The 27,211-nt window shown below is 40.3% G+C and overlaps 1 protein-coding gene and 1 pseudogene across 1 annotated transcript in view; one reads left to right on the forward strand and one right to left on the reverse strand.

Moving 5' to 3' along the window:
* The window catches only part of TRPA1 (transient receptor potential cation channel subfamily A member 1), a 56,304-nt gene that overhangs the window by 23,823 nt on the left and 5,270 nt on the right, over window positions 1-27,211 (reverse strand). Inside the window, exons 2-10 of the mRNA XM_055546255.1 lie at window positions 26,823-26,982; window positions 23,997-24,172; window positions 12,590-12,697; window positions 8,750-8,858; window positions 8,416-8,561; window positions 7,822-7,958; window positions 5,093-5,141; window positions 1,976-2,075; window positions 1,237-1,337 (exon numbers count right to left, since the gene is read on the reverse strand). Coding sequence (XP_055402230.1) covers window positions 1,237-1,337; window positions 1,976-2,075; window positions 5,093-5,141; window positions 7,822-7,958; window positions 8,416-8,561; window positions 8,750-8,858; window positions 12,590-12,697; window positions 23,997-24,172; window positions 26,823-26,982 — 1,086 coding nt within the window. The remainder of the gene's footprint in view (window positions 1-1,236; window positions 1,338-1,975; window positions 2,076-5,092; window positions 5,142-7,821; window positions 7,959-8,415; window positions 8,562-8,749; window positions 8,859-12,589; window positions 12,698-23,996; window positions 24,173-26,822; window positions 26,983-27,211) is intronic.
* On the forward strand, window positions 15,177-16,066 carry LOC129626790 (ADP-ribosylation factor 4-like; annotated as a pseudogene).

The raw sequence follows: 27,211 nt of genomic DNA on the forward strand, positions 1-27,211 counted from the left end.
CAGAGGAGTCTGGCAGGCTACAGTCCATGGGGTCGCAAAGAGTCGGACACAACTGAACAACTAAAAACACACACACAAGGATACTAGAGTAAAATAAATGTGGATGAAGATGTGTGCTCTGTCTCCCTATAATGTATATTATCGTATTAAAGGCGCTGAGAAATCCTAAGAATAGGAAATGTATTTAATATTTTAAACCCAGCATTTTCCAAATTGTATTTGACCACAAACCAACCTTCTCATCTCTCCCTTCATTTCACCCCCCATGCCCGGCCCAATAATACTTAACAGCTTAATATTGATGTGCTCTGTTAGTCAAAATTAGCAAAACTGTTAAATTAGTGTCACTTTAAAAAAATGAATAAAATTAAATGAAATTAACATCACTTTATCTTTTAAATAAAAATCAAATGGCAAATGAGCAGCTTAAATCAATCCATAAACATTTTATATTTTAGATATTCAAATATACTTGACTCTTTAAGACACAGACTATATTAAAATCTATTTATTAAAAAACTATGATGCACTTCAAATGTACCTAATAGTCACTCAGTAAGTATTAGTTGGTGAATATAAATATAGAGATAATGTTTTCAATTTGTCAACAAGCATGCTGAGTAGTTTTTCTTCATTGATTAGGAAGTGCTGCTAATTCACTCATGTACTTGACCTCTCAATTGATACACAATTCGTAATGGTCCAAGAGTGAAGGAAAGGCATTCTATTATAGATAAGGATATATGGAAACTCTACATAACTTAGAAAACAGTCCCGATGTAATTTATTATTATCATTATCATAATCATCACTGCTGCTGCTAAGTCACTTCAGTTGTGTCCGACTTTGTGCGACCCCATAGATGGCAGCCCACCAGCCTCCACCGTCCCTGGGATTCTCCAGGCAAGAACACTGGAGTGGGTTGCCATTTCCTTCTCCAATGAGTGAAAGTGAAAAGTGAAAGTGAAGTCGCTCAGTCGTGCCCGACTCTTAGCGACTCCATGGACTGCAGCCTACCAGGCTCCTCCGTCCATGGGATTTTCCAGGCAAGAGTACTGGAGTGGGCTGCCATTGCCTTCTACTATGTTGTAAATATTCAAATATGACATCTTTCTTTAAAAATAAAATTTAAATTCCAGACTCAGCCTTCAAAGAAATAAAAATCATAATAAATGAAATCACTTTACCCTCTATTGAACCCAACTCATTTTATGGAAATCCACATATATGTATTACCTGCAAAAACCCAGGATGCAAATTTTTTAATCCATAAGGCTGTTGAACAGTCAAATGCAAAAAATTACGTCCAAGATTATCTTTTATGTCCACACGGGCACCTAAAAAGCACAATATAAATATAACTCCTACTCATTTATTTAAAGCATAGCCTATGGTGGATTTTCAATGTAAGAAAATAAAAGACTGACTTAAAACTTTGCCAGTGTTTAAGTTAGAGAACTTTATTTAGGTAAGAAAACTAAACATGGTTTAAAATGTGTTTATCTTGCAGTGTGCATGTGTGTGTACAAGGGGTAGAGAATGTGTGATTTATTACATTATTTAATATATGAGGTCTCATCTTTTAAAACATAAAATAGAATTATAGAGAGATTAGAGATCAAGAGAGAAGAGGTGAAGGTATCTCTTTTCTTCATTATCAGACCGGGTTAGTATCTAAAATGGGAACAGTTATAGCACCTACATCAGGTGGATTGGTTCACTGAGAGGATGCCGATAAAGTGTTTAGTGAAATGCCTGGGATGTAGTCATCCCCTTACAAAGGTTATCAATTCTTGTTATGAAGTTATCTTTCCAAGTATTATGCCCTACTGGGCTGAGAATTATTCTAGATACGGGAAGTATCCCATCTGTGTTCATAGCACCTGGCCCACAGCCTGGCACACAGTAAATGGACACTGAGTGTTTAACCAACCAAGTAGCAGTTCTAAAGGCCTGGCTCAGTCCCTCTTAGTACCTTTAGAGAGGAGCAAATTTACAGTATTCCAGGATGCAGAAGCAGTTGCTAATAGAAGTGGAGACCGTCCTTCAGAATCGGTGATATCAATATCTGCTCCCTAAAATAAAACAAGTCATTCAACAAAGAGCCTATGAACAGACAAAACAGCTCACACTACAGTCTGTAACTTAGTGTTCATTCATTGGGACAGAATGTCCAAAATATAGCTAGCACTCACGCACATGACTGCTTGACATTTCCCTGTAATTCATGTTGCATGAATCATAGAGAAAATCAAGGCATTATTCTCTAACTTCAACAACTGAAGTCTTTCTCACATGTTAATCTTTTGACTGACATCTGGCAGTAGATCTATCTTCCTGCCGAAATCATAAAATGTTGACCTATATCACTAGTTTAGTTCCCACTGTAAGAGAATATTGTTAAATATCTGTGGTTAAAAAAATCTAAGTTTATTGCATTTGTCATTTTAAAAGCATTCACAAGAAATCATTCACTTCTATCGCCAAGATAGTGGATCCTGGGAGCTCTCATCATAAGGAAAAAAAATTTTTGTAACTTTCATGGTGACAGATGGTAGCTGGACTTGCTGTGGTGGTCACTTTTCATTGTATACAAATACTGAATCATGCTCTACACCTGAAATTCACATAATAGTATGTGTTAATTATAACTCATGAAAAAAAAAAACTGTTCTCTTTTTAAAAACTCTACTTCATCTGAAACAGATGAACTGAAATAACTGAATTGAAATCATTCAAATCCTAAAGTAAAATTTTAGTCAAATGTTGAAAAGTGTTTGCATTTAAGAAATCACATCTCATATGTATATATTTCAAGGGAATAAGCTGGTATTTACCATTACATATTATGGTTATAATATTTGATATGACAAGAAACAAAAACTTTTTAAAAGTTCATGGAAAGAATTCTATCTTTTGCACAGGGTAATAAAAATAGCTTAAACTCCAACTGGGGCTAGGATCCTGTTCTTTTGGGACCCACTGAATACAGATGACAAGGGCAGCCTGGTAGTGATCAGAGAGGTCCTGCCATCCTCTTACAGGTGAAGAGAGGGCTATATTTGCAGGAAACTGTGAATAACAAAACTCTGGGCTATAATGAGTCTTCCAGGGATTCTCCTATGTAAATACCACAATTTCAATAGTTGCTACTGACAACAAGCACATGTTAAATACTCCAGGCCAGACTCCATTCATTACTGATATGATGGGGCTTAAATAAACACATCATAGACTCATCTGTAGAAAGGGCTTACCCAAAAGCTGACTGATTGCATTTCTTAGAGTGAAAAAGGTCTTATGCTTTCACTTGTAACAAACCTTGGACAGTATTTTTAGTTCTTCATGTTTTCATTGTTTGAAAGCTGGCACGGAGGCAGCGGGGGTAGAAGATTATAATGGAAGGTGAAGGGCACACTTGCTTTCTGTCCCGCCTGCACCTGCAAGCCACTTGTACTGAAGGGGGGTTGACAGAGTCAACAAGCCTGACCCTTTCCCAGGACTGGGTCACAGGAGAGCATTCCTTGCCATGAACCTATCAACTCCCCACAATAAATGCATTGATATGGGCATCAAAAATACACTCTGGTACTTCTAGCTTCCTGGCAATGAGGTTTGGCCATTATGCATTCATATACAATATACCCTATTTGTGAATGTATCAAGTATCTTTTTTTTTTCTTCTAGTTTTATTGAAATATAATTGACATGCTGTTGTTCAGTCGCTAAGTCATGGCCAACTCTTGGTGACCCCATGGACTGCAGGACTCCAGGCTACTCTGTTCTCCACTATTTCCCAGAGCTTGCTCAAATTGATGTCCATCGAATCAATGATGCTATCTAACCATTTCATCCTCCACCACCCTCTTCTCCTTTTGCCTTCAATCTTTCCCAGCATCAGGGTCTTTTCCAATGAGTTGGCTCTTTACATAAGGTGGCCAAGTATTGGAGCTTCAGCTTTAGCATCAGTTCTTCCAAGGTGGTTCAGACAGTAAAGAATTTTCCTGCAATGCCAGAGGCCCAGGTTTGACCCCTGGGTCGGGAATATCCCCTGGAAAAGAGAATGGCAACCCACTCCAGTATTCTTGCCTGGAAAATTCCATGGACAGAGGAGACTGGTGGGCTTACGGGGTCACAGCGAGTTGGACACGACTGAGTGACTAAAACCTTTGCTTTCATAACTGACATATAGCACTGAATAAGTTTAAGGTGTGTGGCATAATAATTGGACTTACAGATATCATGTAGTGATTATCACAGTAAGCTTAGTGTACATCCCTCATCTCAGAGATACAAAATTAAAGACATAGAAAAAATTTTCAAAATGTTTTGCAAATGTATCAATCATCTTTTTGTAAACTCTTTTGCTTGTAGGCAAGAAATCAAAGAGAAAAACAACTATTGTATATTAATGCATATGTGTAGATTATAGAGCAATGGTACAGATGAACCTATTTGCAGGCAGGAATGAAGATGTAGAGAACAGATGTGTGGACACAGGGGTAGGAAAGGGTGGATGAACTGGTAGAATGGTATAGACATATATACTGCTGCTGCTGCTGCTAAGTCGCTTCAGTTGTGTCCAACTCTGTGCGACCCCATAAACAGAAGCCCACCAGGCTCCACTGTCTCTGGGATTCTCCAGGCAAGAAGACTGGAGTGGGTTGCCATTTCCTTCTCCAGTGCATGAAAGTGAAAAGTGAAAGTGAAGTCGCTCAGTCGTGTCCGACTCTTAGCGACCCCACGGACTGCAGCCTACCAGGCTCCTCTGTCCCTGGGATTTTCCAGGCAAGAACACTGGAGTGGGTTGCCACTGCCTTCTCCATGTGTAAAACAGCACAGGAACCTCAGCTTGGTGCTCTGTGGTGACCTAGATGGATGGGATGGGGGAGTGGGATCCAAGAGGAGGAGGATGTGTGTATACTCGTAGCTGATTCACTTAATTGTACAGCAGAAACTAACACAATATTGTGAAGTAAGTATAACCCAATTTGAAAAATTTGATTGAATTTTGAAGATTCATGGTATGTAATTATATGATTTTTCAACCGTAAATAGTAGTAAAAAATAAATCTGTCAAAGAAATAGTTACCACTGAAATTAAGTAGTCAGCTAGTTCATGGTGATCAAATAATGAGGCTCTGCAAAAAAAGAATTATAAGCATATTAAGGAACTATTGATATAAATATACACAATAAAGCTACTATTCAATATATTCAGAAAGTGAATTTAAAGGATCATTGAATAACATGATAAAAGGCTAGGGAGTTAATAACCTTTCAAAATCTACAATTGGATTCTGATGAGGGTAACTTTTCAAGTAGGAGTAATAGAGAAAGATCAAATACATCACAAGATTTTCTTCCTCATCTTTCTGCAAACCTATTTTCTCCATCATGGACATGTTCTGAAGTGAAGAGTAAAATCTGTCCTAAAAGTTTAAAATAAAAGGCCAAAAAGCTGGCTATTACCACTGTGACCATGAGAAATAGCAACAATTGCGTACAAGGTACAGCTAAGATTTACCTGCAGGGTTCACAATGCCCCTTTGTTGGCAAAAGTTAACAAGGCAGTGTTAGAGTTCCTAAAGTTTTAGGAAGCCAAAAAAACCCGATGGATATAATTGAAGTCACTTGGTATCATCTCACAAACAGCCATAAGGATAATGTTAATTAATACAGCAAATACAGATTTTTAATCCATATTAAAGCATCACCATAACAAATGTTAATACCAATGATTTAAAAGTCTGTTTCCTAATGCAAATCTTATTTCTTTGTTCCTACTCAAGATCATCTCCTCTATTCTTAACGTTCTGTGTATAAGTCTTAGTATCAGCTTGCCAATTTTCATTCAAAATTCACAAGAGGTTGCATTCTAAATGTTATTAGATATATTGAGTAATTTTAAGAGTCAAATAACGTTAACTTAAGGCCCCATTCGATTTGTTCTGTATCTTCTCAGTCTAGAGCTCTGGTGCTCCAAGTGTGGCCCGCACACCACTGAGATCTTTGCACTACAGTAGCAAAAGAAGCTGTAGACCAAGGAACAAACTTTCCTTTGAAGCTCAAGATGAACTCCAATGTCACTGGCTATTAAAAGGACATTCCAGGATCATAGATCAGCATTAGGTTCATCAGAATTGGACTGAACTAGTCCAAGAAATCTTCAGCCAACTCAAGTTGAAAGTGTCCAGCTAGTCCCCAGGCTAAGTATATTTTTTGGTCAGGTAGGTGGGTCTGTTATCCTAAAATAACTCCTTGTGCATATTTGTATATTAAAGCTCTAAGGTAAATGCACACATTTTAACTACACTCAGATCACTAGGTTTCTGAATTGTCTAAACATTGGCATCACAAAGAGTTCTTAAAAATTCCTGAGAGTCATCAGCAATTCTGATGTAATCTGAGTATGAATTAACGTTGGGATTTTATAAATTCCTCACAGGATTCTAACGTGTAGTAGCTTGAAAAATATTTGGCCTAGAGGTTAATCTGTCTAACTGAGTTTTTGTTTTATTTCAATATTTGTTTTTTTTTCCTGTCTAGGGTTTCCAACTGCATCTTTTTCACATCACCAATCTTTGATTCATAAATGCCAATTTGTTTTCCATAATGCCTTCTCTTAATACATTTACTTTACATAACTGACCATTCCTGCTTTTAAATTTCTGAAAGTTTTAAATACCTTTATTATGAAATTATTTATAAATTGCCCTGTTATTTCTATTCCTTTGGAAGTAAATTAGCCTTTTGTCAATTTGATTGTCATAATCTTATGAATTTCCTTTATGCTACGAAATTTTAGTTTGCAAACTCATCCTGCATGGAAGTTCCTTGGAGTTCCTTCTGTTCATGCGTAGCCTATTATGGCTAGTAGTTTTGCTAATGTGTACACTCACGCCTCCATCTCCCCAGTTTAGAACTAGATCTTATATTGGTAGCTAGAGTTTCTTTTTCACTGTGGGATAGTGTAGATTTCTTGGTTCAGTTACTTATTGAGACTATCTCAGTTCTTCTTCTGCCATTCCAAGCTTCTAGCTCTGCCTCCATGAGTGTTGTGTGTGTGTGAGAGAGAGAGACAGACAGACAGATAGACAGAGACAGAGAGAGATGGTGAGAGATAGAGACAGAGAGACAGCAAAGCCCCTTCTCAGCCATTTCTTTCACTCACATAGGGAACAGCCAGTTTTTGTCTTCTCAAGGAATTGAACACTCAGTCTACACTGCCTGTTTCCTGTCTTAGCAGCTAGTAAGCCTATAATTTCCGATGCTTTTATCTGATGTGTATTTCTGTTAAACTCAACAGAAGTATTTATCTTCTTTGGAGCTTGGCTATCATTCCTTAAGACTAAGTACATATATGTTTTGAGAACTTTTACATGTAATTGTGGGACTACATGGAAAGGGAAATCAGGTGGGAAAAGTGGACCACTCATATGTATCTGTTCCATTATCCCCCCTGAGAATGAAGATAACACATATGTGAGGACCTGAAACAGGTTAGAAAGGTTTTGAAAAGCCATGTATGTTGACCTCCTGAGCATATAAGAAGTGAATCGAGCCTATAGCCACTGGACAAAGAACTGATCCAGAATATTCCACTGGAGAGTTTATCCTATGAAAATCTGTTCAACTTTGTATTTTTGATTCCAGAGGAACATAGAGATTGCAGTTGAACCACAGGATCTTTGTTATCTCTGCTCTTTTCTTTTGAACTATGGAGTCTCTGCTACCATAAGCAGTAACTTTGTCTTGTCTTCTTAATTAAATACATGAAGACGAAAAATCTGTACTCAGAATGATAGGAGGGAAACTTGCCTGTGAAGCAGTGTCTCGTGATTTCCATCCACCTCATTAACAATATCGCTGTTGCCAGAATAGGAAGATACCATCAGCTTAACAATCTCAGTGGCTCCCTGGGTGGCAGCAAAATGAAGGGCTGTGCACTTCCCTTTCTGTAAAGAGTTTTGATATCAGCATCAATCAATATTCCGTCCCAATTTAAGGATCAAACCTAAATTCAGTTGTTTTTTTCTTCCCCGTCCAACAAAACCAAGGAGTATGGAATTTAAGATGGCAAAGGGTAATCAGTTTCACCTATTGAGAAGCCTCAATATTAAAGTCATAGCTAGCAACTTTATTTCCTTGCAAGGTGACAGTTCTTGACAGCTCTGACTGTACTTAGCTTCTATCATCAGTGTCTTTATCTCTACTGTATCTGTATCTGTGTTTGCAATTGTCTTTGGTAGCTTTCAAAATTCTTTAGATAGACTAAAATTTGAGAGAATCTCTTGTTCTGCTTTTGCATGAATAGCAGGAAGTAACATCTATCCAAATTAACTGTGAAAGAGCTGTAGGGCACTTTGGCAAATAGAACATGAACAATTCTACAGGAGGAATCTGAACAGTTACCTCTAGCAGGTCCAGCTGTGCACCATTGTCCAGGCACATTTTAATCATGTCCAAGTCCCCACTTTGAACTGCCATGTGGAGAGGACTGGCTTTCCCACTGTTCACAAAGTTAATGTGAGACAGTCTGCTATACCCATGTTCCTCACCTTTAGGAGAAAATAAAATTCAAGAGAATAAATACTATAAATAAATAAAAGGTATTTTTTTTTAGAAAGAAGAAAGGACTTTTAGACTTGCATAAAAGCCCAGGTATAAATCATATTAAATATTTCTCAATAGCATCCACCAAAATAGGCTTCCTTATAGTACATAATGGAGGAAAGCTTCTACTTACCAAACTTTAATATTATTTCCATGCATTTTTTGGCACCTGAAAATGCTGCCTGGTGAATAGGGAAGCACCCCCATTTATTTGATTTACATGGCTTAGCCCCTTTATTTAACTGGAACAAAAGAAAGAACAAAAGAAATAAATGACAAAGATTAAACCCATCACAAGGATGGACAAGAATTTATATGCCTCTCCCATAACTTTTCGCTACTCTGTGCCCATGTAAAATTATTTACATAGAAAAGCTTTGTATGGTATGAAATCTGGACAAAAAGGTAATTTTGGAACTAGGCTAACATTCTGAACTAGAGACACTTTAAATTTTCTAATGATAAAGTAACAACATAGACACAAAAATTTCAACTTGATCTTCCACCAAAGTCAACACATTTTTTAGTGAAATTAAAGAGATTTTAAAAAGCATTATCATGACTGCTCCTATACCCATTCTCATTTCCTTATACAAATAAAGTGATAATATTTCCCAGATCATTTTCCTGTCATTTGTGCAATTAACAAATGATTAGACCAGCACTTGTATTAAATCATGAAAATCAGACCTTTTCACTAATGAATGTTCTCTACTAAAAAGTTGTTAAAATGGACAGAATGGTATATTACCTTCACCTCTGAGTTAACCATTCTCAATCACCATTTTCTATAGAACACTGGAGTTCAGTTTTAAGTACCTCTTACCACAAAATGAGAGATTTTGAAAAAGCAAAAAAGTGTGAAGAAGCAAATACATGTATCATCTTGCTTTCTAGGGATAGCGTTGTTTTACATTTTAGAAAATATTTTCTGTCTTCTTTGCATAAGTAATATTTACATGTATACTATGTGATCACATTATTTTTAAAAGTATTTTATTTAATATTCTTAAATTACGTGATTTTATTAAATACATATTCCATTTGGGGGTACACAAAACTTCATACAATGAATCCCTATTACTGAATTTCAACTTTTTCTCAGTTTTCTCTGCTATATATAACACTGGTGTTAATATCAGTGATATCTTTAATTATCTCCTTGAGATGTATTCCAAGAATTGGGATTGATGAGTCAAAATACATTTGTGCCAACAGTGAATGAAATTCCCCAACTCATTACATTTTCTAACACTCATTACATTTTCAATCAATAAGGAATTTTTGTCCTTTCAATTTAAGAGATTAAAAAAAAACTCATTGTTTTAATATCTTTCTCTTTGATTATTAGAGAAATTAAATAAACTTTATGTGCCCCTTGCCAGTTTTCTATGGAGTACTGTCTTTTTCTTATAAATCTGTGAAAATACAGATAATTTTATATCCATTTAAAGATAAACAGATCAATATAATTATATGCTTTGTTAGCTCAGGTCAATCAAGGGATTATAATCTAATCTAATACTGAACTCTCCATTCAGTCCCTGGATAAGGCCAATGTGGTATTACATGGTACTTTTCATTATTTTGATGAATTAATTGCTAGTATTTTTAAGACTGCATCTATGTGAAATTGATCTATGTTTTTCTTTGGGGGGAGCTCTCAGGTTTTGGAGTTATTATGTCTACTTCATAAAACTAATCTGCACAATGTCACTCTTTTCTTGTGCTACAGGAAGATTACCTGAAACAGAAACTTCTTTGCAAGTTTGAAAGAAACTATAAAATCTATAAAAGCATATATTAGCTGGTTCCAGAGCTTTAACAAATATTAGCAATGCTTTTTTTTCCTAAATACTTCCCTTACAGATATTTAATTTTGTAGTCAATTTTAACACTTTAATTACAGTCAGTTATTTATCCATTGGGCTTCCCTGGTGGCTCAGATGGTAAAGAGTATAACTGCCTGCAATGCAGGAGACCTGGTTCAATCTGTGGGTTGGGAAGATCCCCTGGAGTAGAAAATGGTACTCTTGCCTGGAGAATCCCATGGACTGGGAAGCCTGGCTGGCTATGTATAGTCCATGGGGTCGCAAAGAGTCGGACACAACTGAGCAACTAAGCACAGCACATTTATCCATTAAAAATCATTTTCAAATTTTTAGGATAGGATTGCATACTGATCTTTTGCCATTTACAAATTCTATTTCATATTCAATTAAATCCTTTTGCTATTTCTAATTTTGTTGATTTTTGCTTGAGGTTTTTCCATTGTGGTTGGCTGGTTGTTGGTTTAGTTGCTAAGTTGTGTCCGACTCTTGTGACCCCATGGACTAGCCCACCAGGCTTCTCTCTCCATGGAATTTCCCAGTATAAGCTGTCATGATTGGACCAAAAAAAGTTAAATCTTTTTAAATTCTTTTTTTGGTCCAATCATGACAGCTTATAAGAATATATATTTTCATCCAAGTATATTTAGTAAATATGTTAGAAGGTATTTGTAATTTGAAATATCCCACAGATAGTCTGAAATTATTTTATTTCATTTTATTTACTCCCTGGAGGTAGTGGAGAGGGAAAATCAAGTGCTAAAAATAGAAAATCTGGCCTGAATAATGTACAAGTGATTGAGGAATATTTAAAAGAAAGCTCTTTGATGAAATTCTAATACCACACTCAGAAGGGGCACTCCGTGGAGCAGGACTCAGCCATGGTGATAGATACCTGAAGAGTCGGACTGGATCATCCCGAGAAATCTCACTGGAGAGAAGGCTGGCTCTTCTTGTCGGGCTATGGCTGAGGAGCTCAGTCAATATATCATGCCAGGGTCCCTTTCTGAGAACCCACTGCAGCTGTTTCTTCTCATCTTGGAAACAGATATGGGGCTGTTTCTCCTGGCTTTTATTGCAGGGCCCAACAATAATTTTGCAAATAACAATCTTCATCTTTCCTTTGATGATTCAGAAGTTCAGAGTCCCAAGTATGATTCACCATTATGCACATACAAGCCATTATGCTTTGTCTTTTGTATTCTGGGCTTCCCTGATAGCTCAGCTGGTAGAGAATCTGCCTGCAATGCAGGAGACCCCGGTTTGATTCCTGGGTCAGGAAGTACTCCTGGACAAGGGACAGGCTACTCACTCCAGTATTCTTGGGCTCCCCTGGTGGCTCAGCTGGTAAACAATCCACCCACAATGCAGGAGACCTGGGTTTGATCCCTGGGTTGGGAAGATCCCCTGGAGAAGGGAAAGGCTATCCACCCCAGTAGTCCATGGGATCACAAAGAGTCAGATATGATTGAATGACTTTCACATTCACTTTCATTCTAGGTCTGACCACCAGTTTCACATTAATTTTTCTTGTCGATATTTTCTTTTCACTTCAGTCATCTCACGTTTTCTGTAATGCTTTCCTATTTGTCTTCCAGAAGAAATTTCAGACTCTTAAGATTTAAGAGGTGTGCTCATTTGCTTCAGTTGTGTCCGACTCTTTGTGACCCCATGGACTACAGTCCACCAGGCTCCTCTGTCCATGGGATTCTCCAGGCAAGAATATCAGAGTGGCTTGCGTTGCCCTCCTCCAGGGAACCTTCCTGACCCAGGGATTGAACCCTAGTGACCTGCATTGCAGTCAGATTCTTTACCTGCTGAGCCATCAAGGAAGCCCTAAGGGGTGTGAACATGTACTCAAACTCATAGAACTATTTTTTTCTGACACACTTTCTACATTTTATATTTTGCTAAAAGAGAAACTGAAAATAGTTTTGTTTATTTTTTATTTTTTGGCCACACCACATGGCACGTGGGACCTTAGTTCCCTGGCCAGGGATCGAACCTGTGTCCCCTGCATTGGAAACATGGGGTCTTAACCACTGAACCACCGGGGAAGTCCCTGAAAGCTGTTTTAAAGAACAAAAATTCATGTTGTACTAAAGGATAAAGAAAACAGGAAAAAATATAAATAAAATACAAACCAAAAGCTGCATGGCTTCACTGTTATCTGTGAAACATGTGATTATCAGAGCTGTGTTTCCATTTTCTCCTTCCAGATTAACATCAGTACTGCTGTGCTCAATCAAGACCTACATTTAAAAGAGGGAATAGTCAGTCAAAAGTTAACCTGCAGGTTTTCAAATAGGGTATTTGTCTTCCACTGGATGTTAAGCTTTCAGTACCAGGAACCATGTCCTTATTCATCTTTTCCATCACTCTCCCATGGAATCTGACATAAAACCTTGTACCTAGTGGGTACTACAAAAATTTCTCATGTAGATGAAATAATGGCAATTTCTATAGCTCATAAGTTAAGCCAACATGGAGTTGTAGAATTGAAAATAGACTAAAAATCGTAAATGCTAAGTCACTTCACTCGTGTCCGACTCTGTGCAATCCCTTAGACGGCAGCCCACCGGGCTCCCCTGTCCCTGGGATTCTCCTGGCAAGAACACTGGAGTGGGTTGCCATTTCCTTCTCCAATGCATGAAAGTGAAAAGTGAAAGTGAAGTTGCTCAGTCGTGTCCGACTCTTAGTGACCCCATGGATTGCAGCCTACCAGGCTCCTCCATCTATAGGATTTTCCAGGCAAGAGTATTGGAGTGGGGTGCCATTGCCTTCTCCGAAAAAAATCGTAAATACTAGTTAACATTGCTCACTAAATATTTTTCACTTGTATTAAGTAAGCTATATATATATATATATATATATGTATATAATTTTTACTGGAGTATAGTTGCTTTATAACATTCTGTTAGTTTCTGCTGTACAGCAAAGTGAATCAGGTATACACATATATCCCCTCTCCCTCGGCTTTCCTTCCCATTTAGGTGTCCACAGAGCAGTAAGTAGAGTTCCCTGTGCTATATAGCAGGCTCTCATTAGTTATCTATTTTATACATAATAGTGTATATATGTCAATCCCAGTTTTCCAATTTATCTTACCCTCTTCCCCCCGTTGGACTTCCCTGGTGGCTCAGACGGTAAAGCGTCCACCTGCAATGCAGGAGACCCGGGTTCAATCCCTGGGTCGGGAAGATCTCCTGCAGAAGGAAATGGCAACCCACTCCAGTATTCTTGCTTGGAAAATGCCATGGTATTTTGTAGCCTGGTAGCCTACAGTCCATGGCGTCACAGAGTCGGACACAACTGAGCGACTTCACTTTCACTTTTCACTTCCCCCTTTGGTATCCATACCTTTGTTCTCTCCATCTGCATCTCTATTTCTGCTTTGCAAATAGTATCATCTGTACCATTTTTCTAGATTCCAGATATGTGATTTTAATATATGAGATTAACTAATATCTACCAAAAATAAATTGATGGAGCCAAAAAATAAATTGAGAATGTGTGGGTGGTGATAAGGGAGGAATGTAAGAAAGGAGAAGGAGAGAGAGAAGAGAGGGAGGGAGGGGGAAGCAAACATGGGAGGAAACTGTTTCCTTTTCCCATCTGGACATTTTTCTTTGACCCAGATTGCAAGTATTCTGGGAAATGTCCATTAAAACCCCGTTCCTTCCAGGAAAGAAGAGAGTCTCATGTAACAGAGATATAGCTTAACTCAATCGGTTCAAACTTAGTCTGGAACCAGAAACTCTTTCTCTGACGTAAGAAATGAGAATTCCTGCTAAAATGGTTAAGCAATTTTTCTAATGGGATTTAATTGAAGACCTGTTACCCCTTCATCTGGCTGACTCACAGCTGATTACTGACTAAGAATCTATTGATCTTGAACTAGTTTTCTTCTAACGAAATTTTTCTTACATAAATGTCTCTCTCAAAAGAGAAATCTCTGAATTAGCCTGCTAAAGGCCTTTTCTTTTGCAGCAAGACTCTGATAAAATTATATCAGGTGCTCACAACTAAGAAAGAATTTATTAAACAAGCTGTTTCCTAAAAACTCTGACTTACAAAAGAAGGCACACAGAGCTGCTAGTTAATAGAATATGTCCTGATGTGTCAGCAGATGAATCAGGCTTACTAATCAGCTCTTCTCATAAAGGAAAATTACACTGGAATTTTAGGCCATAAGAACACACAGGAAGATTATGGATGAAGGAAAATAAGAACACACAGTTCAGTCAATGGACCGGAGGCATCGCCTTCTATTCTTAACAAAGTCTGGATTGATTCGCATGTGAAGTAATCTACCCAAGTCCACAAGGAGAGGTTTTTTGTTTTTTGTTTTTTATCTCTGCCCTCTTAGAATCACAGCTCCTAGATTTGGAGCCTCTGTTAGGGTGTTTCTTCTCACTGCCACTAGCACAGTCTTTCCTAAAGCTGTGTTCAAGTGTAGGTGGCAGGGGGCCCAGAGAGAGCAACTAAACTGTGTGGGGAAGCGCCGGAAGCGCAGGGGGATGGGGCGGCGGGGACGCGAATCTGCCCGCGTTGGGGGCGCCGGGCCGCTGCCGTAGTCGCCGCGGCTGCCTCGTGACGTGGCACAGCCGAAGATTTAACGCCGGAGCCGGAGCTGCCCCGCCAGTCGCGGAGCAGGCCCTCACTCCGCTGGCCGGGAGCTTCTTCGGCCACGCCGGCTAGCGAACCATCCCCGCAGCCGTCTTTCTTCCTCAGCAGCTCTTTTCCTCGCTGAGTTTTCTGGGAGCGTAAAAGGAGAAGGTCCGGGGACGCCCCAAACCCCTTTTGCTCCTGCCCATTGCAAGTGCCACTACCCCCATGGCCCTCACCATCTCCTCCCCCTTCTCCCGCCTCTTCGGCAAGAAGCAGATGCGCATTTTGATGGTTGGATTGGATGCTGCTGGCAAGACGACCATTCTGCATAAACTGAAGTTAGGGGAGATAGTCACCACCATTCCTACCATTGGTTTTAATGTGGAAACAGTAGAATATAAGAACATTTGTTTCAAAGTATGGGATGTTGGTGGTCAAGATAAAATTAGGCCTCTCTGGAGACATTACTTTCAAAATACCCAGGGTCTTATTTTTGTGGTAGATAGCAATGATCGTGAAAGAATTCAGGAAGGAACAGAAGAGCTGCAGAAAATGCTTCAGGAAGATGAGTTGCGAGATGCAGTGTTGCTGCTTTTTGCGAACAAACAGGACTTGCCGAATGCTATGGCCATTAGTGAAATGACAGATAAATTAGTCTTCAGTCCCTTCGTAACAGAACATGGTATGTTCAAGCCACTTGGGCTACACAAGGAACCAGTCTGTATAAGGGACTTGACTGGCTGTCAAATGAGCTTTCAAAACGTTAAATGAAGCTGGATATCTAACCAAGGCCATGTTTGATTGAATTGGTCTAGGCTTGTTACAACAAAATTAGTTTGCATCTTGGTTATTAAACAGTATCTGGGACTGGTTCGGGCAGAATATTATTGCGTTTAAACTTATTTTGTTGCCAATTATTGTTTACCAAGTATAATGTTGCCGTTTAGCAATATGCTTGGTTTTAAAGAGATTCTCCTTAACTTGGGGAAAAAGAAGTGTCCTCTTGTAATTTTACTTCCCTTAAGCCTAAATGCCTGGAGGTAGCTAATGTGACACCTTTTAAATAAATCCATTTTGAATTTTTTTTTTTTTTTGAGCCCACAAGGACTAATGTTTTAAAGTTACCCCCTGCTACTTTAATGATATCTTTATCATTCCTGGGACAGTCTGCTGATTTTAAAAAATGTAGCATTCCATTTGTATTTATTTTTCCCCCTTGCCAAAAAGATTTTTTAATACTGCTTGTACCAGCCAGGGAAATGCTCCAAAACACTATTCAGACCTTGCACTGAGGAACTTCTATTTCTCCCCCCATTTTTATTGACTCCTGGCTTCCATCAGCCAAGCTTACCTTGGTGTGGTTTGGATTTGATAATTAGTCCTGTGCTAGATGCAAAGAGTGCATATGGAGGTGATTTTTAATCTTCAGCAGACTGTCTTCCTTTATATTGTATCTTTTTTATGTTGCATGTTGCTTTTGGTGTCAGCCTGACTCTTTGCCCAGTATATGATAGTTCTGCTGATGTTTTATTGTTTATTGGTGAACATATCTTCATTAAGAGTTTTTGGAAAACTCATCAAACTAAATGAATAAGTTTTCTTCATAACCCATTTGGAATTATTTCTAATAAAATGATAAAAACATTAAAAAACAACAACAACAATAAACTGTGTGTCTAGTTCAAGCTCAGTCATGACCAGACAAGTCTGGAGGGTGGCAGGTGAGACCTCCAGAGATCCCTGTGATAAGAATCCAGGAAGCCTCATGGGAGGTCCAACTGTATCCTTTGGGGTTAAGCCAAGAACTAAGACCTGCAGTGCTACGGAGAAGCAAGGCCAGCCCCCAACCCCGGTCCAATGTGCCCCAGGAAACACTATGCACACCAGTGGTATCTGTGTAAGAACTTGAGGTCACACAAGGTCACACATGGGTAACAGTTTTTTACTTTACAACCACAAGGCAGCCGTGGAAGGTTTGGGGGAAGGCTGGATAATGGAGATTGAAATTGGCAAAAGCTGGTGTTATAAATAGGGCTTCCCTGTGTCTCACAAGGTAAAGAATCTGCCTGCAATTGCAGGGTACAATCCCTGGGTCAGGAAGATCCCCTGGAGAAGGAAATGACAACGTACTCCAGTGTTCTTGCCTGGAGAATTCCATGGACAGAGGGAACCTGGCGGACTGTAGGTGGTATAAATGGGAGAGGCAGGCCCTGAGGATGCAAGTGCACAGAGCTGCTGCTGCTAAGTTGCTTCAGTCATGTCCGACTCTGTGTGACCCCATAGACGGCAGCCCACCAGGCTCCCCCATCCCTGGGATTCTCTAGGCAAGAACACTGGAGTGGGTTGCCATTTCCTTCTCCAATGCATGAAAGTGAAAAGTCAAAGTGAAGTCACTCAGTTGTGTCCGACTCTTAGCGACCCCATGGACTGCAGCCTACCAGGCTCCTCCGTCCATGGGATTTTCCAGGCAAGAGTACTGGAGTGGGGTGCCATTGCCTTGAGAGATCCTCCTAAATTCCTTCTCCTTCTTCTCTGGTGAAGCAAAAGGGCTTGAAAACATCTTTTGATGAAGTGATGGTTGGTAAGACTAAGCAAAGGAGAGACAACTAATTTCAGTTCCCTTACAACCCTATTTTTTTGTTGTTGTTGTTCTGGTGTCACAAAGGAAAATCTGTTATACCCACCATCTAGATTGTAAATCAATTATGGGTTTATTTCTAGACTTTCTTCTATTTCAGTGTGATACCTATCCTTCTGTATTTGTTAGCCTGAAGATTTGATTTCTAGTTAACAGTAGCTTTCAACTGTTACCTGCCTTTGAGTTCCCAAATCACACTTTCAGAGGTGAGATTAATTAAGTCAATGGGCATTTGTTCTTGAAAAGAGCCTTCAGAGGAAGCACAAGAGTTCATTGGGGAAACGTGGCATCTCTTGGGGGGAGGGGTCTGCACTCACTGGTGGCCCAGCACGGATGATACAGAAGTAGCATCAGGCTCATGAATAACGCAGACATCGACAGAAACTGACAGCCTATTGCCAAAGGCCTCTCCAATAACCTCTGCAAGGGGCTGTTCTGACTTGTCTTCTTAGGCACAGACACTTAAACTCTCCCCTTGCCCTTCAGCCAGAACGCCTTGTTACTAATTTATTCATTCAAGAGCCATCATTTAGCAGCAATGCTGAGGACTGGAGATGTTCCATTAGTCACACACAGTGTCTTCTTCCAGTATAAGCAGTCAGAGTGGGAGATGAGTATGTGAACATTTGATTGCTGTACCCTGTGCTAAGGATTATGGCAAAGCTACATACAGGGCACAAAAGGAGAGCGGAAAGAGGGCTCCTCTCACACCCTCTCTGCCTGGCTTACAGGAGCCAAGGACTCAGGGGGCTGAGAGGAAGGGGTCTGAACTAAGGAAGCATGGAATTCATGGACACCCCTGAGGTATTGTTGGTATATTATAGGCTGAGTAGGTTTGGATGTGGTGTGATAAACTGAATGTTTTTGTCCCTCAAAATTCATATATCGAAATCCTAATCCCCAGTGTGGTATTAAGAGGAGGGGCATTTGGGAAGTGCTTAGGTCTACAACAGAGAAGGCAATGGCACCCCACTCCAGTACTCTTGCCTGGAAAATCCCATGGACGGAGGAGCCTGGTAGGCTGCAGTCCATGGGGTCGCTAAGAGTCAGACATGACTGAGCAACTTCCCTTTCACTTTTCACTTTCATGCATCGGAGAAGGAAATGGCAGCCCACTCCAGTGTTCTTGCGTGGAGAATCCCAGGGACAGGGGAGCCTGGCGGGCTTCCGTCTATGGGGTCGCACAGAGTCGGACACAACTGAAGCGACTTAGCAGTAGGTCTACAAGATGGAGTAGAAGGACGTGCACTCATCTTCTCCTGTGAGAACTCCAAAATTATAACTCACTGCTGAACAACCATTGACAGGAGAATGTTGGATCCCACCAAAAAAAGATACCACACGTCCAAGGGCAAAGGAGAAGCCTCAGCAAGATGGTAGGAGGGGTGAAATTCTGTTTAGAATCAAACCCCATACCTACTGGAGACACTCAGAGGGCTCAAACAAAACCTTGTGTACACCAGGAGACCCCACAGAGACTGAGCCATACTTGCCTCTGTCTGAGTGTCTTCTGCAGAGGTACGGGTCAGCAGTGCCTTGCCACCAGAGGAGGGGCTCTGGGTGCAACAGACCTGGGTATTGCATAAGTCCTCTTGGAAGAGGTTGCCATTAACCCTACCATAGAGCCGCCACAGCTTACACAGGACTGGGGAAACAGACTCTTGGAGGGCACAAACAAAACCTTCTGCACACCAGGACCCAGGAGAAAGGAGCAGTGACCTCACAAGAGACTGACCCAGACTTGCCTCTGAGTGGCCAGGAGTCTCTGGCAGAGGTGTGGGTCGGTGGTGGCCTGCTGCAGGGATGGGCGCACTGAGTGTGGCAGAGCATGCACGGGACTTTTTGAAGGAGGTCGCCATTGTCTTCATTACCTCCACCATAGTTTGCTCTCAGGTCAAACAACAGGGAGGGAACACAGCCCCGCCCATCAACAGAAAATTGGATTAAAGATTTACTGAGCATGGCCCCGCCCATCAGAACAAGACCCAGTTTCCCCCACAGTCAGTCTCTCCCATCAGGAAGCTTCCATAAGCCTCTTATCCTTATCCCTCAGAGGGCAGACAGAATGAAAACCACAACCACAGAAAATGAATCCAACTGATCACATGGACCACAGCCTTGTCTAATTCAATGAAACTATGAACCATGCCGTAGGGCAACCCAAGACAGACATGTCGTGGTGGAGAGTTCTGACAAAATGTGGTCCACTGGAGAAGGGAATGGCAAACCACTTCAGTATTCTTGCCTTGAGAACCCCATGTACACTATGAAAAGGCAAAAAGATATGACACTGAAAGATGAACTCCCCAGGTCAGTAGGTGCCCAATATGCTACTGGAGAAGAGTGGAGAAATAACTGCAGAAAGAATGAAGAGATGGAGCCAAAACAAAAACAACACACAGTTGTGGATGTGACCAGTGATGGAAGTAAAGTCCGATGCTATAAAAAAAAAACACTGCATAGGAACCTGGAATGTTAGGTCCATGAATCAAGGCAAATTGGAAATGGTCAAAGAGGAGATGGTAAGAATGAACATCGACATTTTAGTAATCAGTGAACTAAAATGGACTGCAATGGGTGAATTTAATTCAGATGACCATTATATCTAGTACTGTCAGCAAGAATCCCTTAGAAGAAATGGAGTAGCCTCATAAGTCAAGAGAAGAATCCAAAATGTAGTTTTTGGGTGCAGTCTTAAAAATGACAGAATGTTCCTTTCCTAGGCAAACCATTCAATATCACAGTAACTCAAGTCTATGCCCCAACCAGTAATGCTGAAGAAGCTGAGGTTGAATGGTTCTATGAAAACCTATAAGACCTCCTAGAACTAACACCAAAAGAGATGTCCTTTTCATTATAGGGGGCTGGAATGCAAAAGTAGGAAGTCAAGGGATACCTGGAGTAACAGGCAAATTAGGCCTTGGAGTACAAAATGAAGCAGGGCAAAGGCTAACAGAGTTTTGCCAAGAAAATGTACTGGTCATAGCAAACACCCTCTTCCAACAACATGAGACAAGACTACACATGGACATCACAAGATGGTCAACACCAAAATCAGACTGATTATATTCTTTGTAGCCAACGATGGAGAAGCTCTATACAATCAGCAAAAACAAGACTGGGAGCTGACTGTGGCTCAGATCATGAACTCTTTATTGCAAAATTCAGACTTAAATTGAAGAAAGTAGGGAAAACCACTAGACCATTCAGGTATGACCTAAATCAAATCCCTTACAATTATATAGTAGAAGTGACACATAGATTCAAGGGATTAGATCTGATAGACAGAGTGCCTGAAGAACTATGCACGGAGTTTCATGACATTGTACAGTAGCCAGTGATCAAGACCATCCCAAAGAAAAAGAAATGCAAAAGGCAAAATAGCTGTCTGAGGAGGCCTTACAAATAGCTGAGAAAAGAAGAGAAGCAAAAAGCAAAGGAGAAAAGGAAAGATATACCCATCTGAATGTAGAGTTCCAAAGAATAGCAAGGAGAGATAAGAAAGCCTTCCTCAGTGATCAATTCAAAGAAACAGAAGAAAACAATAGAATGGGAAAGACTAGAGATCTCTTCAAGAAAATTAGAGATACTAAGGGAACATTTCGTGCAAAGATGGGCACAATAAAGGACCGAAATGGTATGGACCTAAAAGAAGCAGAAGATATTAAGAAGAGGTGGCAAGAATACACAGAAGGACAATACAAAAAAGATCTTCCTGACCCAGATAACCACGATGGTGTGATCACCCACCTAGAGCCAGACATCCTGGAAAGAGAAGTCATGTGGGCCTTAGGAAGCATCACTAAGAACAAAGCTAATGGAGATGATAGAATTCCAGCTGAGCTCTTTCAAATCCTAAAATATGTTGCTGTGAAAATGCTGCACTCAATATGCCAGCAAATTTGGAAAACTCAGCAGTGGCCACAGGACCAGAAAAAGTCAGTTTTCATTCCAATCCCAAAGAAAGGCAATGCCAAAGAATGCTCAAACTACCGCACAATTGCACTCATCTCACACGCTAGTAAAGTAATGCTCAAAATTCTCCAAGCCAGGCTTCAACAGTACATAAACCTTGAACTTCCAGATGTTCAAGCTGGATTTAAAAAAGGCAGAGGAACCAGAAATCAAATATCCAACATCCGCTGGATCACTGAAAAAGCAAGAGAGTTCCAGAAAAACACCTAGTTCCACTTTATTGACTATGCCAAAGCTTTGACTGTGTAGATCACAACAAACCATGGAAAATTCTTAAAGAGATGGGAATATCAGACCAGCTGACCTGCCTCCTGAGAAATCTGTATGCTGGTCAGGAAGCAACAGTTAGAACTGGACATGGAACAACAGATTGGCTCCAAATCGGGAAAGGAGTAAGTCAAGGCTCTATATTGTAACCCTGCTTATGTAACTTATATGCAAAGTACGTCATGCAAAATGCTGGGCTGGATGAAACACAAGCTGGAATTAAGATTGCTGGGAGAAATATCAATAACCTCAAATATGCAGATGACCCCACCCTTATGGCAGAAAGCAAAGAAGAACTAAAGAGCCTCTTGATGAAAGTGAAAGAGGAGAGTGAAAAAGCTGGCTTAAAACTCAACATTCAGAAAACTAAATCATGGCATCTGGTCCCATCACTTCATGGCAAATAGATGGGGAAAGAGTGAAAGACTTTATTTTTTGGGGCTCCAAAATTACTGCAGATGGTGACTACAGCCATGAAATTAAAAGATGCATGCTCCTTGGAAGAAAAGCTATGGCCAACCTAGACAGCATATTAAAAAGCAGAGACGTTACTTTGCCAACAAGTCTGTTTAGTCAAAGCTATGGTTTTTCCAGTAGTCATGTTTGGATGTGAGAGTTGTACTATAAAGAAAGCTGAGTGCCGAAGAATTGATGCTTTTGAACTGTGGTGTTGGAGAACACTCTTTAGAGTCCCTTGGACTGCAGGGAGATCCAGCCAGTCCATCCTAAAGAAAATCAGTCCTGAAAATTCATTGAAAGGACTGATGCTGAAGCTGAAACTTCAATACTTTGGCCATCTGATGGAAGAACTGAATCCTTTGAAAAGCCCCTGATGCTGGGAAAGACTGAAGGCAGGAAGAGAAGGGGCCGACAGAGGATGCGATGGTTGGATGTCATCACCGACTCACTGGACATGAGTTTGAGCAAGCTCCAGGAGTTGGTGAAGGACAGGGAAGCCTGGCGTGCTGCAGTCCATTGTGCTGCAAAGAGTCAGACACGACTAAGCAACTGAACTGAACTAGGTCATGAAGGCAGAACCCTCACGAGTGGGATTAGCACTCTTATAAACAAAAGCACAAAAAGCTCTCATTCCTTCCTCAACATGAAGACACAGAGAGACAAAGGCCGCCTATGAACCAGGAATCAGGCCCTTACCAGATACCAAATCCACCACTGCCTCAATCTCGGACAACCCAGCCTCCACAGCTGTGAGAGACAGCTGTTGTTCACGCCACTGGGTCTTCAGTTTTCTGTGACGGCAGCCGGAACTGTGACACAACAGCCATGTCATCCTTCGCAATGTTTTTCCTACAGGAAAATTTACTGCAAGGTCCAAATTACCTACCTCAGAAATGAATTTCTAGAATATAATTCATTTGTAAACTGCGTTTCTCAAGGCTTCCTCTATTTGACCCAATTCACTCTCTTAAAAAAAATACTAAGAAATTTCCCCGTATTATGATTATGTCTTCTGCTAAGACATGCCATCCACTAAGGCCTGTCACTGACTCTCACAAAAACAATAAATCCTATTTCCTCTCTTCATGGAGGCACTGGGCACCTCCTTTTTTTGAAGCATTAGATCAGCCAGGTAAAAGCAGTAAAACCCTGACTTGAGAAACATAAAAATGAAGACAAATTTCCTAACTCTTGCTTTCTCCTCCTAACTCTTACGCACTAACTAAGCACGTTATTTAATTCACTCTCTTCCTCAGTTTCCTCAGCTGTGAAATGGGGATAATAATGGTCTTACTTTATAGATTTTTTAAAATGGGGATTTAAAAACCAAAAACACAGAAGGCTCCTAAACACAGAAAAAGGCTGGTAGCTGATACATAAGAACTAATCAAGAAAATAAGATGGTGCTTATTATTCTTCACGTCATCATCATCACGATCTCTATGGAGATGGTTTTGGTCAGAAGAAAAGCCAACTTTAAAATCATCACATGTTGTTGGCCCTGGCAGCCGAGGTTGGCCTTTTGGACAAAGCAGACATAGCTGGACCTGAGGCCCGGCCCACGCTATATTGCTCGGCCTGGGGACTGCCAGCAAGCTCACCTTCATCACGTCGTTGTACCCGCCCTGCACAGCCACATGCAGCGGGGCCATCATGCTGCAGTTTCGGAGGTTTGGGTTGGCTCCTTTGCAAAGAAGAAACTTAACACTTTCCACCTGGTTTTTTCCTGCAGCCCAGTGCAGCGGGGTATTTCCATAATCATCCATCACATTCAGTACTAGAAAAAGACAGCAAAATACAGGTGAGACGTTGCTTGGATTGTACTCGGCACCTACTGCATGCCTATTTACTGCAAAGCTCAGTGCCAAGTGTCATGCCAGAGGCTTCACCTTCTTTAGGAGAAATAAAAAGATAGCTTCAGTTCTCAAAACCATCTAACAGACACCTTTGGGGCTGCATGTCAGTGATGGCACTGACTTTGTTAAATGAGTTAGCTGTCAATCTGTAGGATCCATAGCAAATAGGTCTTCTTATTGCTACATGCTTTTATCTGTGCTATGAATTTGGGGATTTGTTGCAAAGCATTGAGCTTATATAAAAGTAACAACTCTACACCAGGCAACTCTAAGTTCCACGCAACCATTATATCATCCAACCCTCTAATAGCTCACAAGAGGCCATGACCATTTTTCAGAAAGATGAAGACTAGAGAGGTTCAAAATCTTGCCAACATTATGCAGCCAGTAAGAGCTCTGTAAGCTGACTTAGCTCTTTGAATCTCAGTTTTCTCATATTCAAATTTGGTGGAAGGAAGGAAAGAGGGGAGGGAGGAAGAGAAAAGAGTGTAACAGATAGGTACACCTTGCAATATTCTTAGGAGAAGAATATCAAATCATGTTCTTAAAGATCTTAATGGGGTGTTTGGCCTTTAGCAATGGTTCAAAAAAATGTTAGTGAGAAAAAAGATGCACCACTAACAAACACAAGACTGGAATTACAGCTTGTGCACCTTGATGCCATACATGGTTTCCACATATTTCTACAATATATCGTTGTATTATTTACCCCGTGATTAGCATGCCCTTTGACACTGCAGGATTTACTTTATATCTGCTCTAAAATAGGACCGTCTGCTTTATCAACCATTTTAATTGGTGGTAGTATATTTTTATGTCTGAAGAGAAGGGAAAAGAGCTCATTCATAAATGTGACGTAAGGACCACCTACAATGCCTGGAATCATGCTGCAGCCACATTTCTCATTTTTCTCCTTTTTAACATTTATCTCCCCACTATCTTCTCTCAGTCACTCCAGTGCCTCATTCTCAACCACACACACACACACACACACACACATACTCTCTCTCACATACTCACACACATCCCTTGACCATTCTGTCTGATCAAGACAAAGTACCACATCAGCATTTCATTTAGCACCAAACCTCATGAAACTGTGGCCAAAACTTACAAACTCCCACTCATCAATTAAAGAACTTGAATTTGGCTTTTACCACCATTGCTTTTCATAAATCACTTTTACAGAGGTCCGGAGGCCTTCTAATGTCAAGGTTATTGTGTCTCCTTTCTATGTGATCTCTTTGTGGTACCTGATCCTTCTAACTAATCTCTCCCTTGGCTCATGTGCCATCAATCTCATGCATCACTGTCTTCACCATCGTTTTTCTGGCTTTTCCTCTGCCCTCTGACCCTGAACATTGGTGTTTTACCCTTAGCCACCTTCAATGGCAATTCTATGGTCTTCTAAAGGATTTTCATGCATTTACACAATTTGAGCTACTTCCTATGCAATACTGGCCCTGGTGTGACCCTTTCCTTCTATATTTTTGGTCTACTAGATACAAGGTATTAGGCTATAAGTCTACTAGAAATTTTCAAGTGGATGTCCCCTGGGCCTTTTAAACTCTGTATGATCATATTTAAATTATCTCCTCACACTCACTTTTCTTCTGTTTTCTTTAAACCTTCTTTTCCAGATGGCTAGACTATTAATCTAATTCCTAAATTAAGAATGTCAACATCAGTCCACCTTTTCATCACTTACTCCTTGCATTCAATCTTTATCAAGCACTTTCCACTCTACATGTGAAATAGCCCCTGAATCTCTCCCTTTCTCCTTATTCCAATCTCAAAACCCTAGTGGATGTTCAACTTCTCTTTACTACTAAAATAGCTTTTTAACTGACCTTCATCTTACCTTAAATAATAATGGTCTTATTACACCACCTCACTGCTTAAATCTCTGTGTCATCCTGCTTCCTTATCAACTACAGCTGAGTTTCTCAGAGAAGGCTGGGGGCACAAGGCTGGGGAGGATGTGACATCTTCTTGGGGTGTCAATTTTATTGACACGATAAGGGTGGCACTAGAAGTAAAGAACCCACCTGCCAATGCAGGAGACATAAGAGATGTGCGTTCGATCCCTGAATTGGGAAAATCCCCTGGAGAAGGAAATGGCTGTCCATTCTACTATTCTTGCCTGGAGAATCCCATGGACAGAGGAACCCGGTGGGCTACAGTCCATAGGGTCCCAAAGAGACAGACACAACTGAAGTGACTTAGCATGAGCACACAGCAAGCAAGCAATTTAAGTATGTGATGACCTCAGTGGAGACAGTATATAAGAATACATGAAATACACATGAATTTGTATGATCTATCATGCAATTGCAAAGAAAATCTGCACCAGTAGTGGGCTGTCCCAGATCCCTGCACCGTCCTCTGCAGTATTTCAGTGGAAAAGATTGAAGGGCACTGGCTGGAGGGAAGACCACATTCCTGAGTGAGACATTCAGGCCCTTTATAATCTGGAACTAATTGACGCTCCAGAATCACTTCATTCCACTCTTTCCAAATGAGTCTAATGAGATGATGAAATACATAGCACTAGCTGTAAAATTCTGTTACCTTCACAGGAGGATTCATTGACAATCATCTCCATCAGCTCCACTTGACCTTCTTCTGCAGCATGGTGCAAAGGCGAGGCATTCACATCATCATATTTTTTAAATCTCTTTTGTTTCTTCACAAAGTTTTGTAAACCGCATTTGTTTCCCTCGAACACCACCTAGAAGTATATACAAAATTGTCACCTTAAATAAGCATATATAAAACTTATTAGTATAATAAGTTCATTGTCAAAGGATTATCATCCAAACTAGTTCTTGTGCTTACGATAAAGTAAATAATTTTTTTTTCTGAAGAACACAAAATGTTTAGACATATAGAGCATGCCCCAGAGCATACATGCTCAGTTGTGTTTGACTCGTTGTGACCCTACGGACTGTAGCCCGCCA

The sequence above is a fragment of the Bubalus kerabau genome, chromosome 14, assembly GCF_029407905.1.
Source record: "Bubalus kerabau isolate K-KA32 ecotype Philippines breed swamp buffalo chromosome 14, PCC_UOA_SB_1v2, whole genome shotgun sequence".
NCBI classification, from domain to species: Eukaryota; Metazoa; Chordata; class Mammalia; order Artiodactyla; family Bovidae; genus Bubalus; species Bubalus kerabau.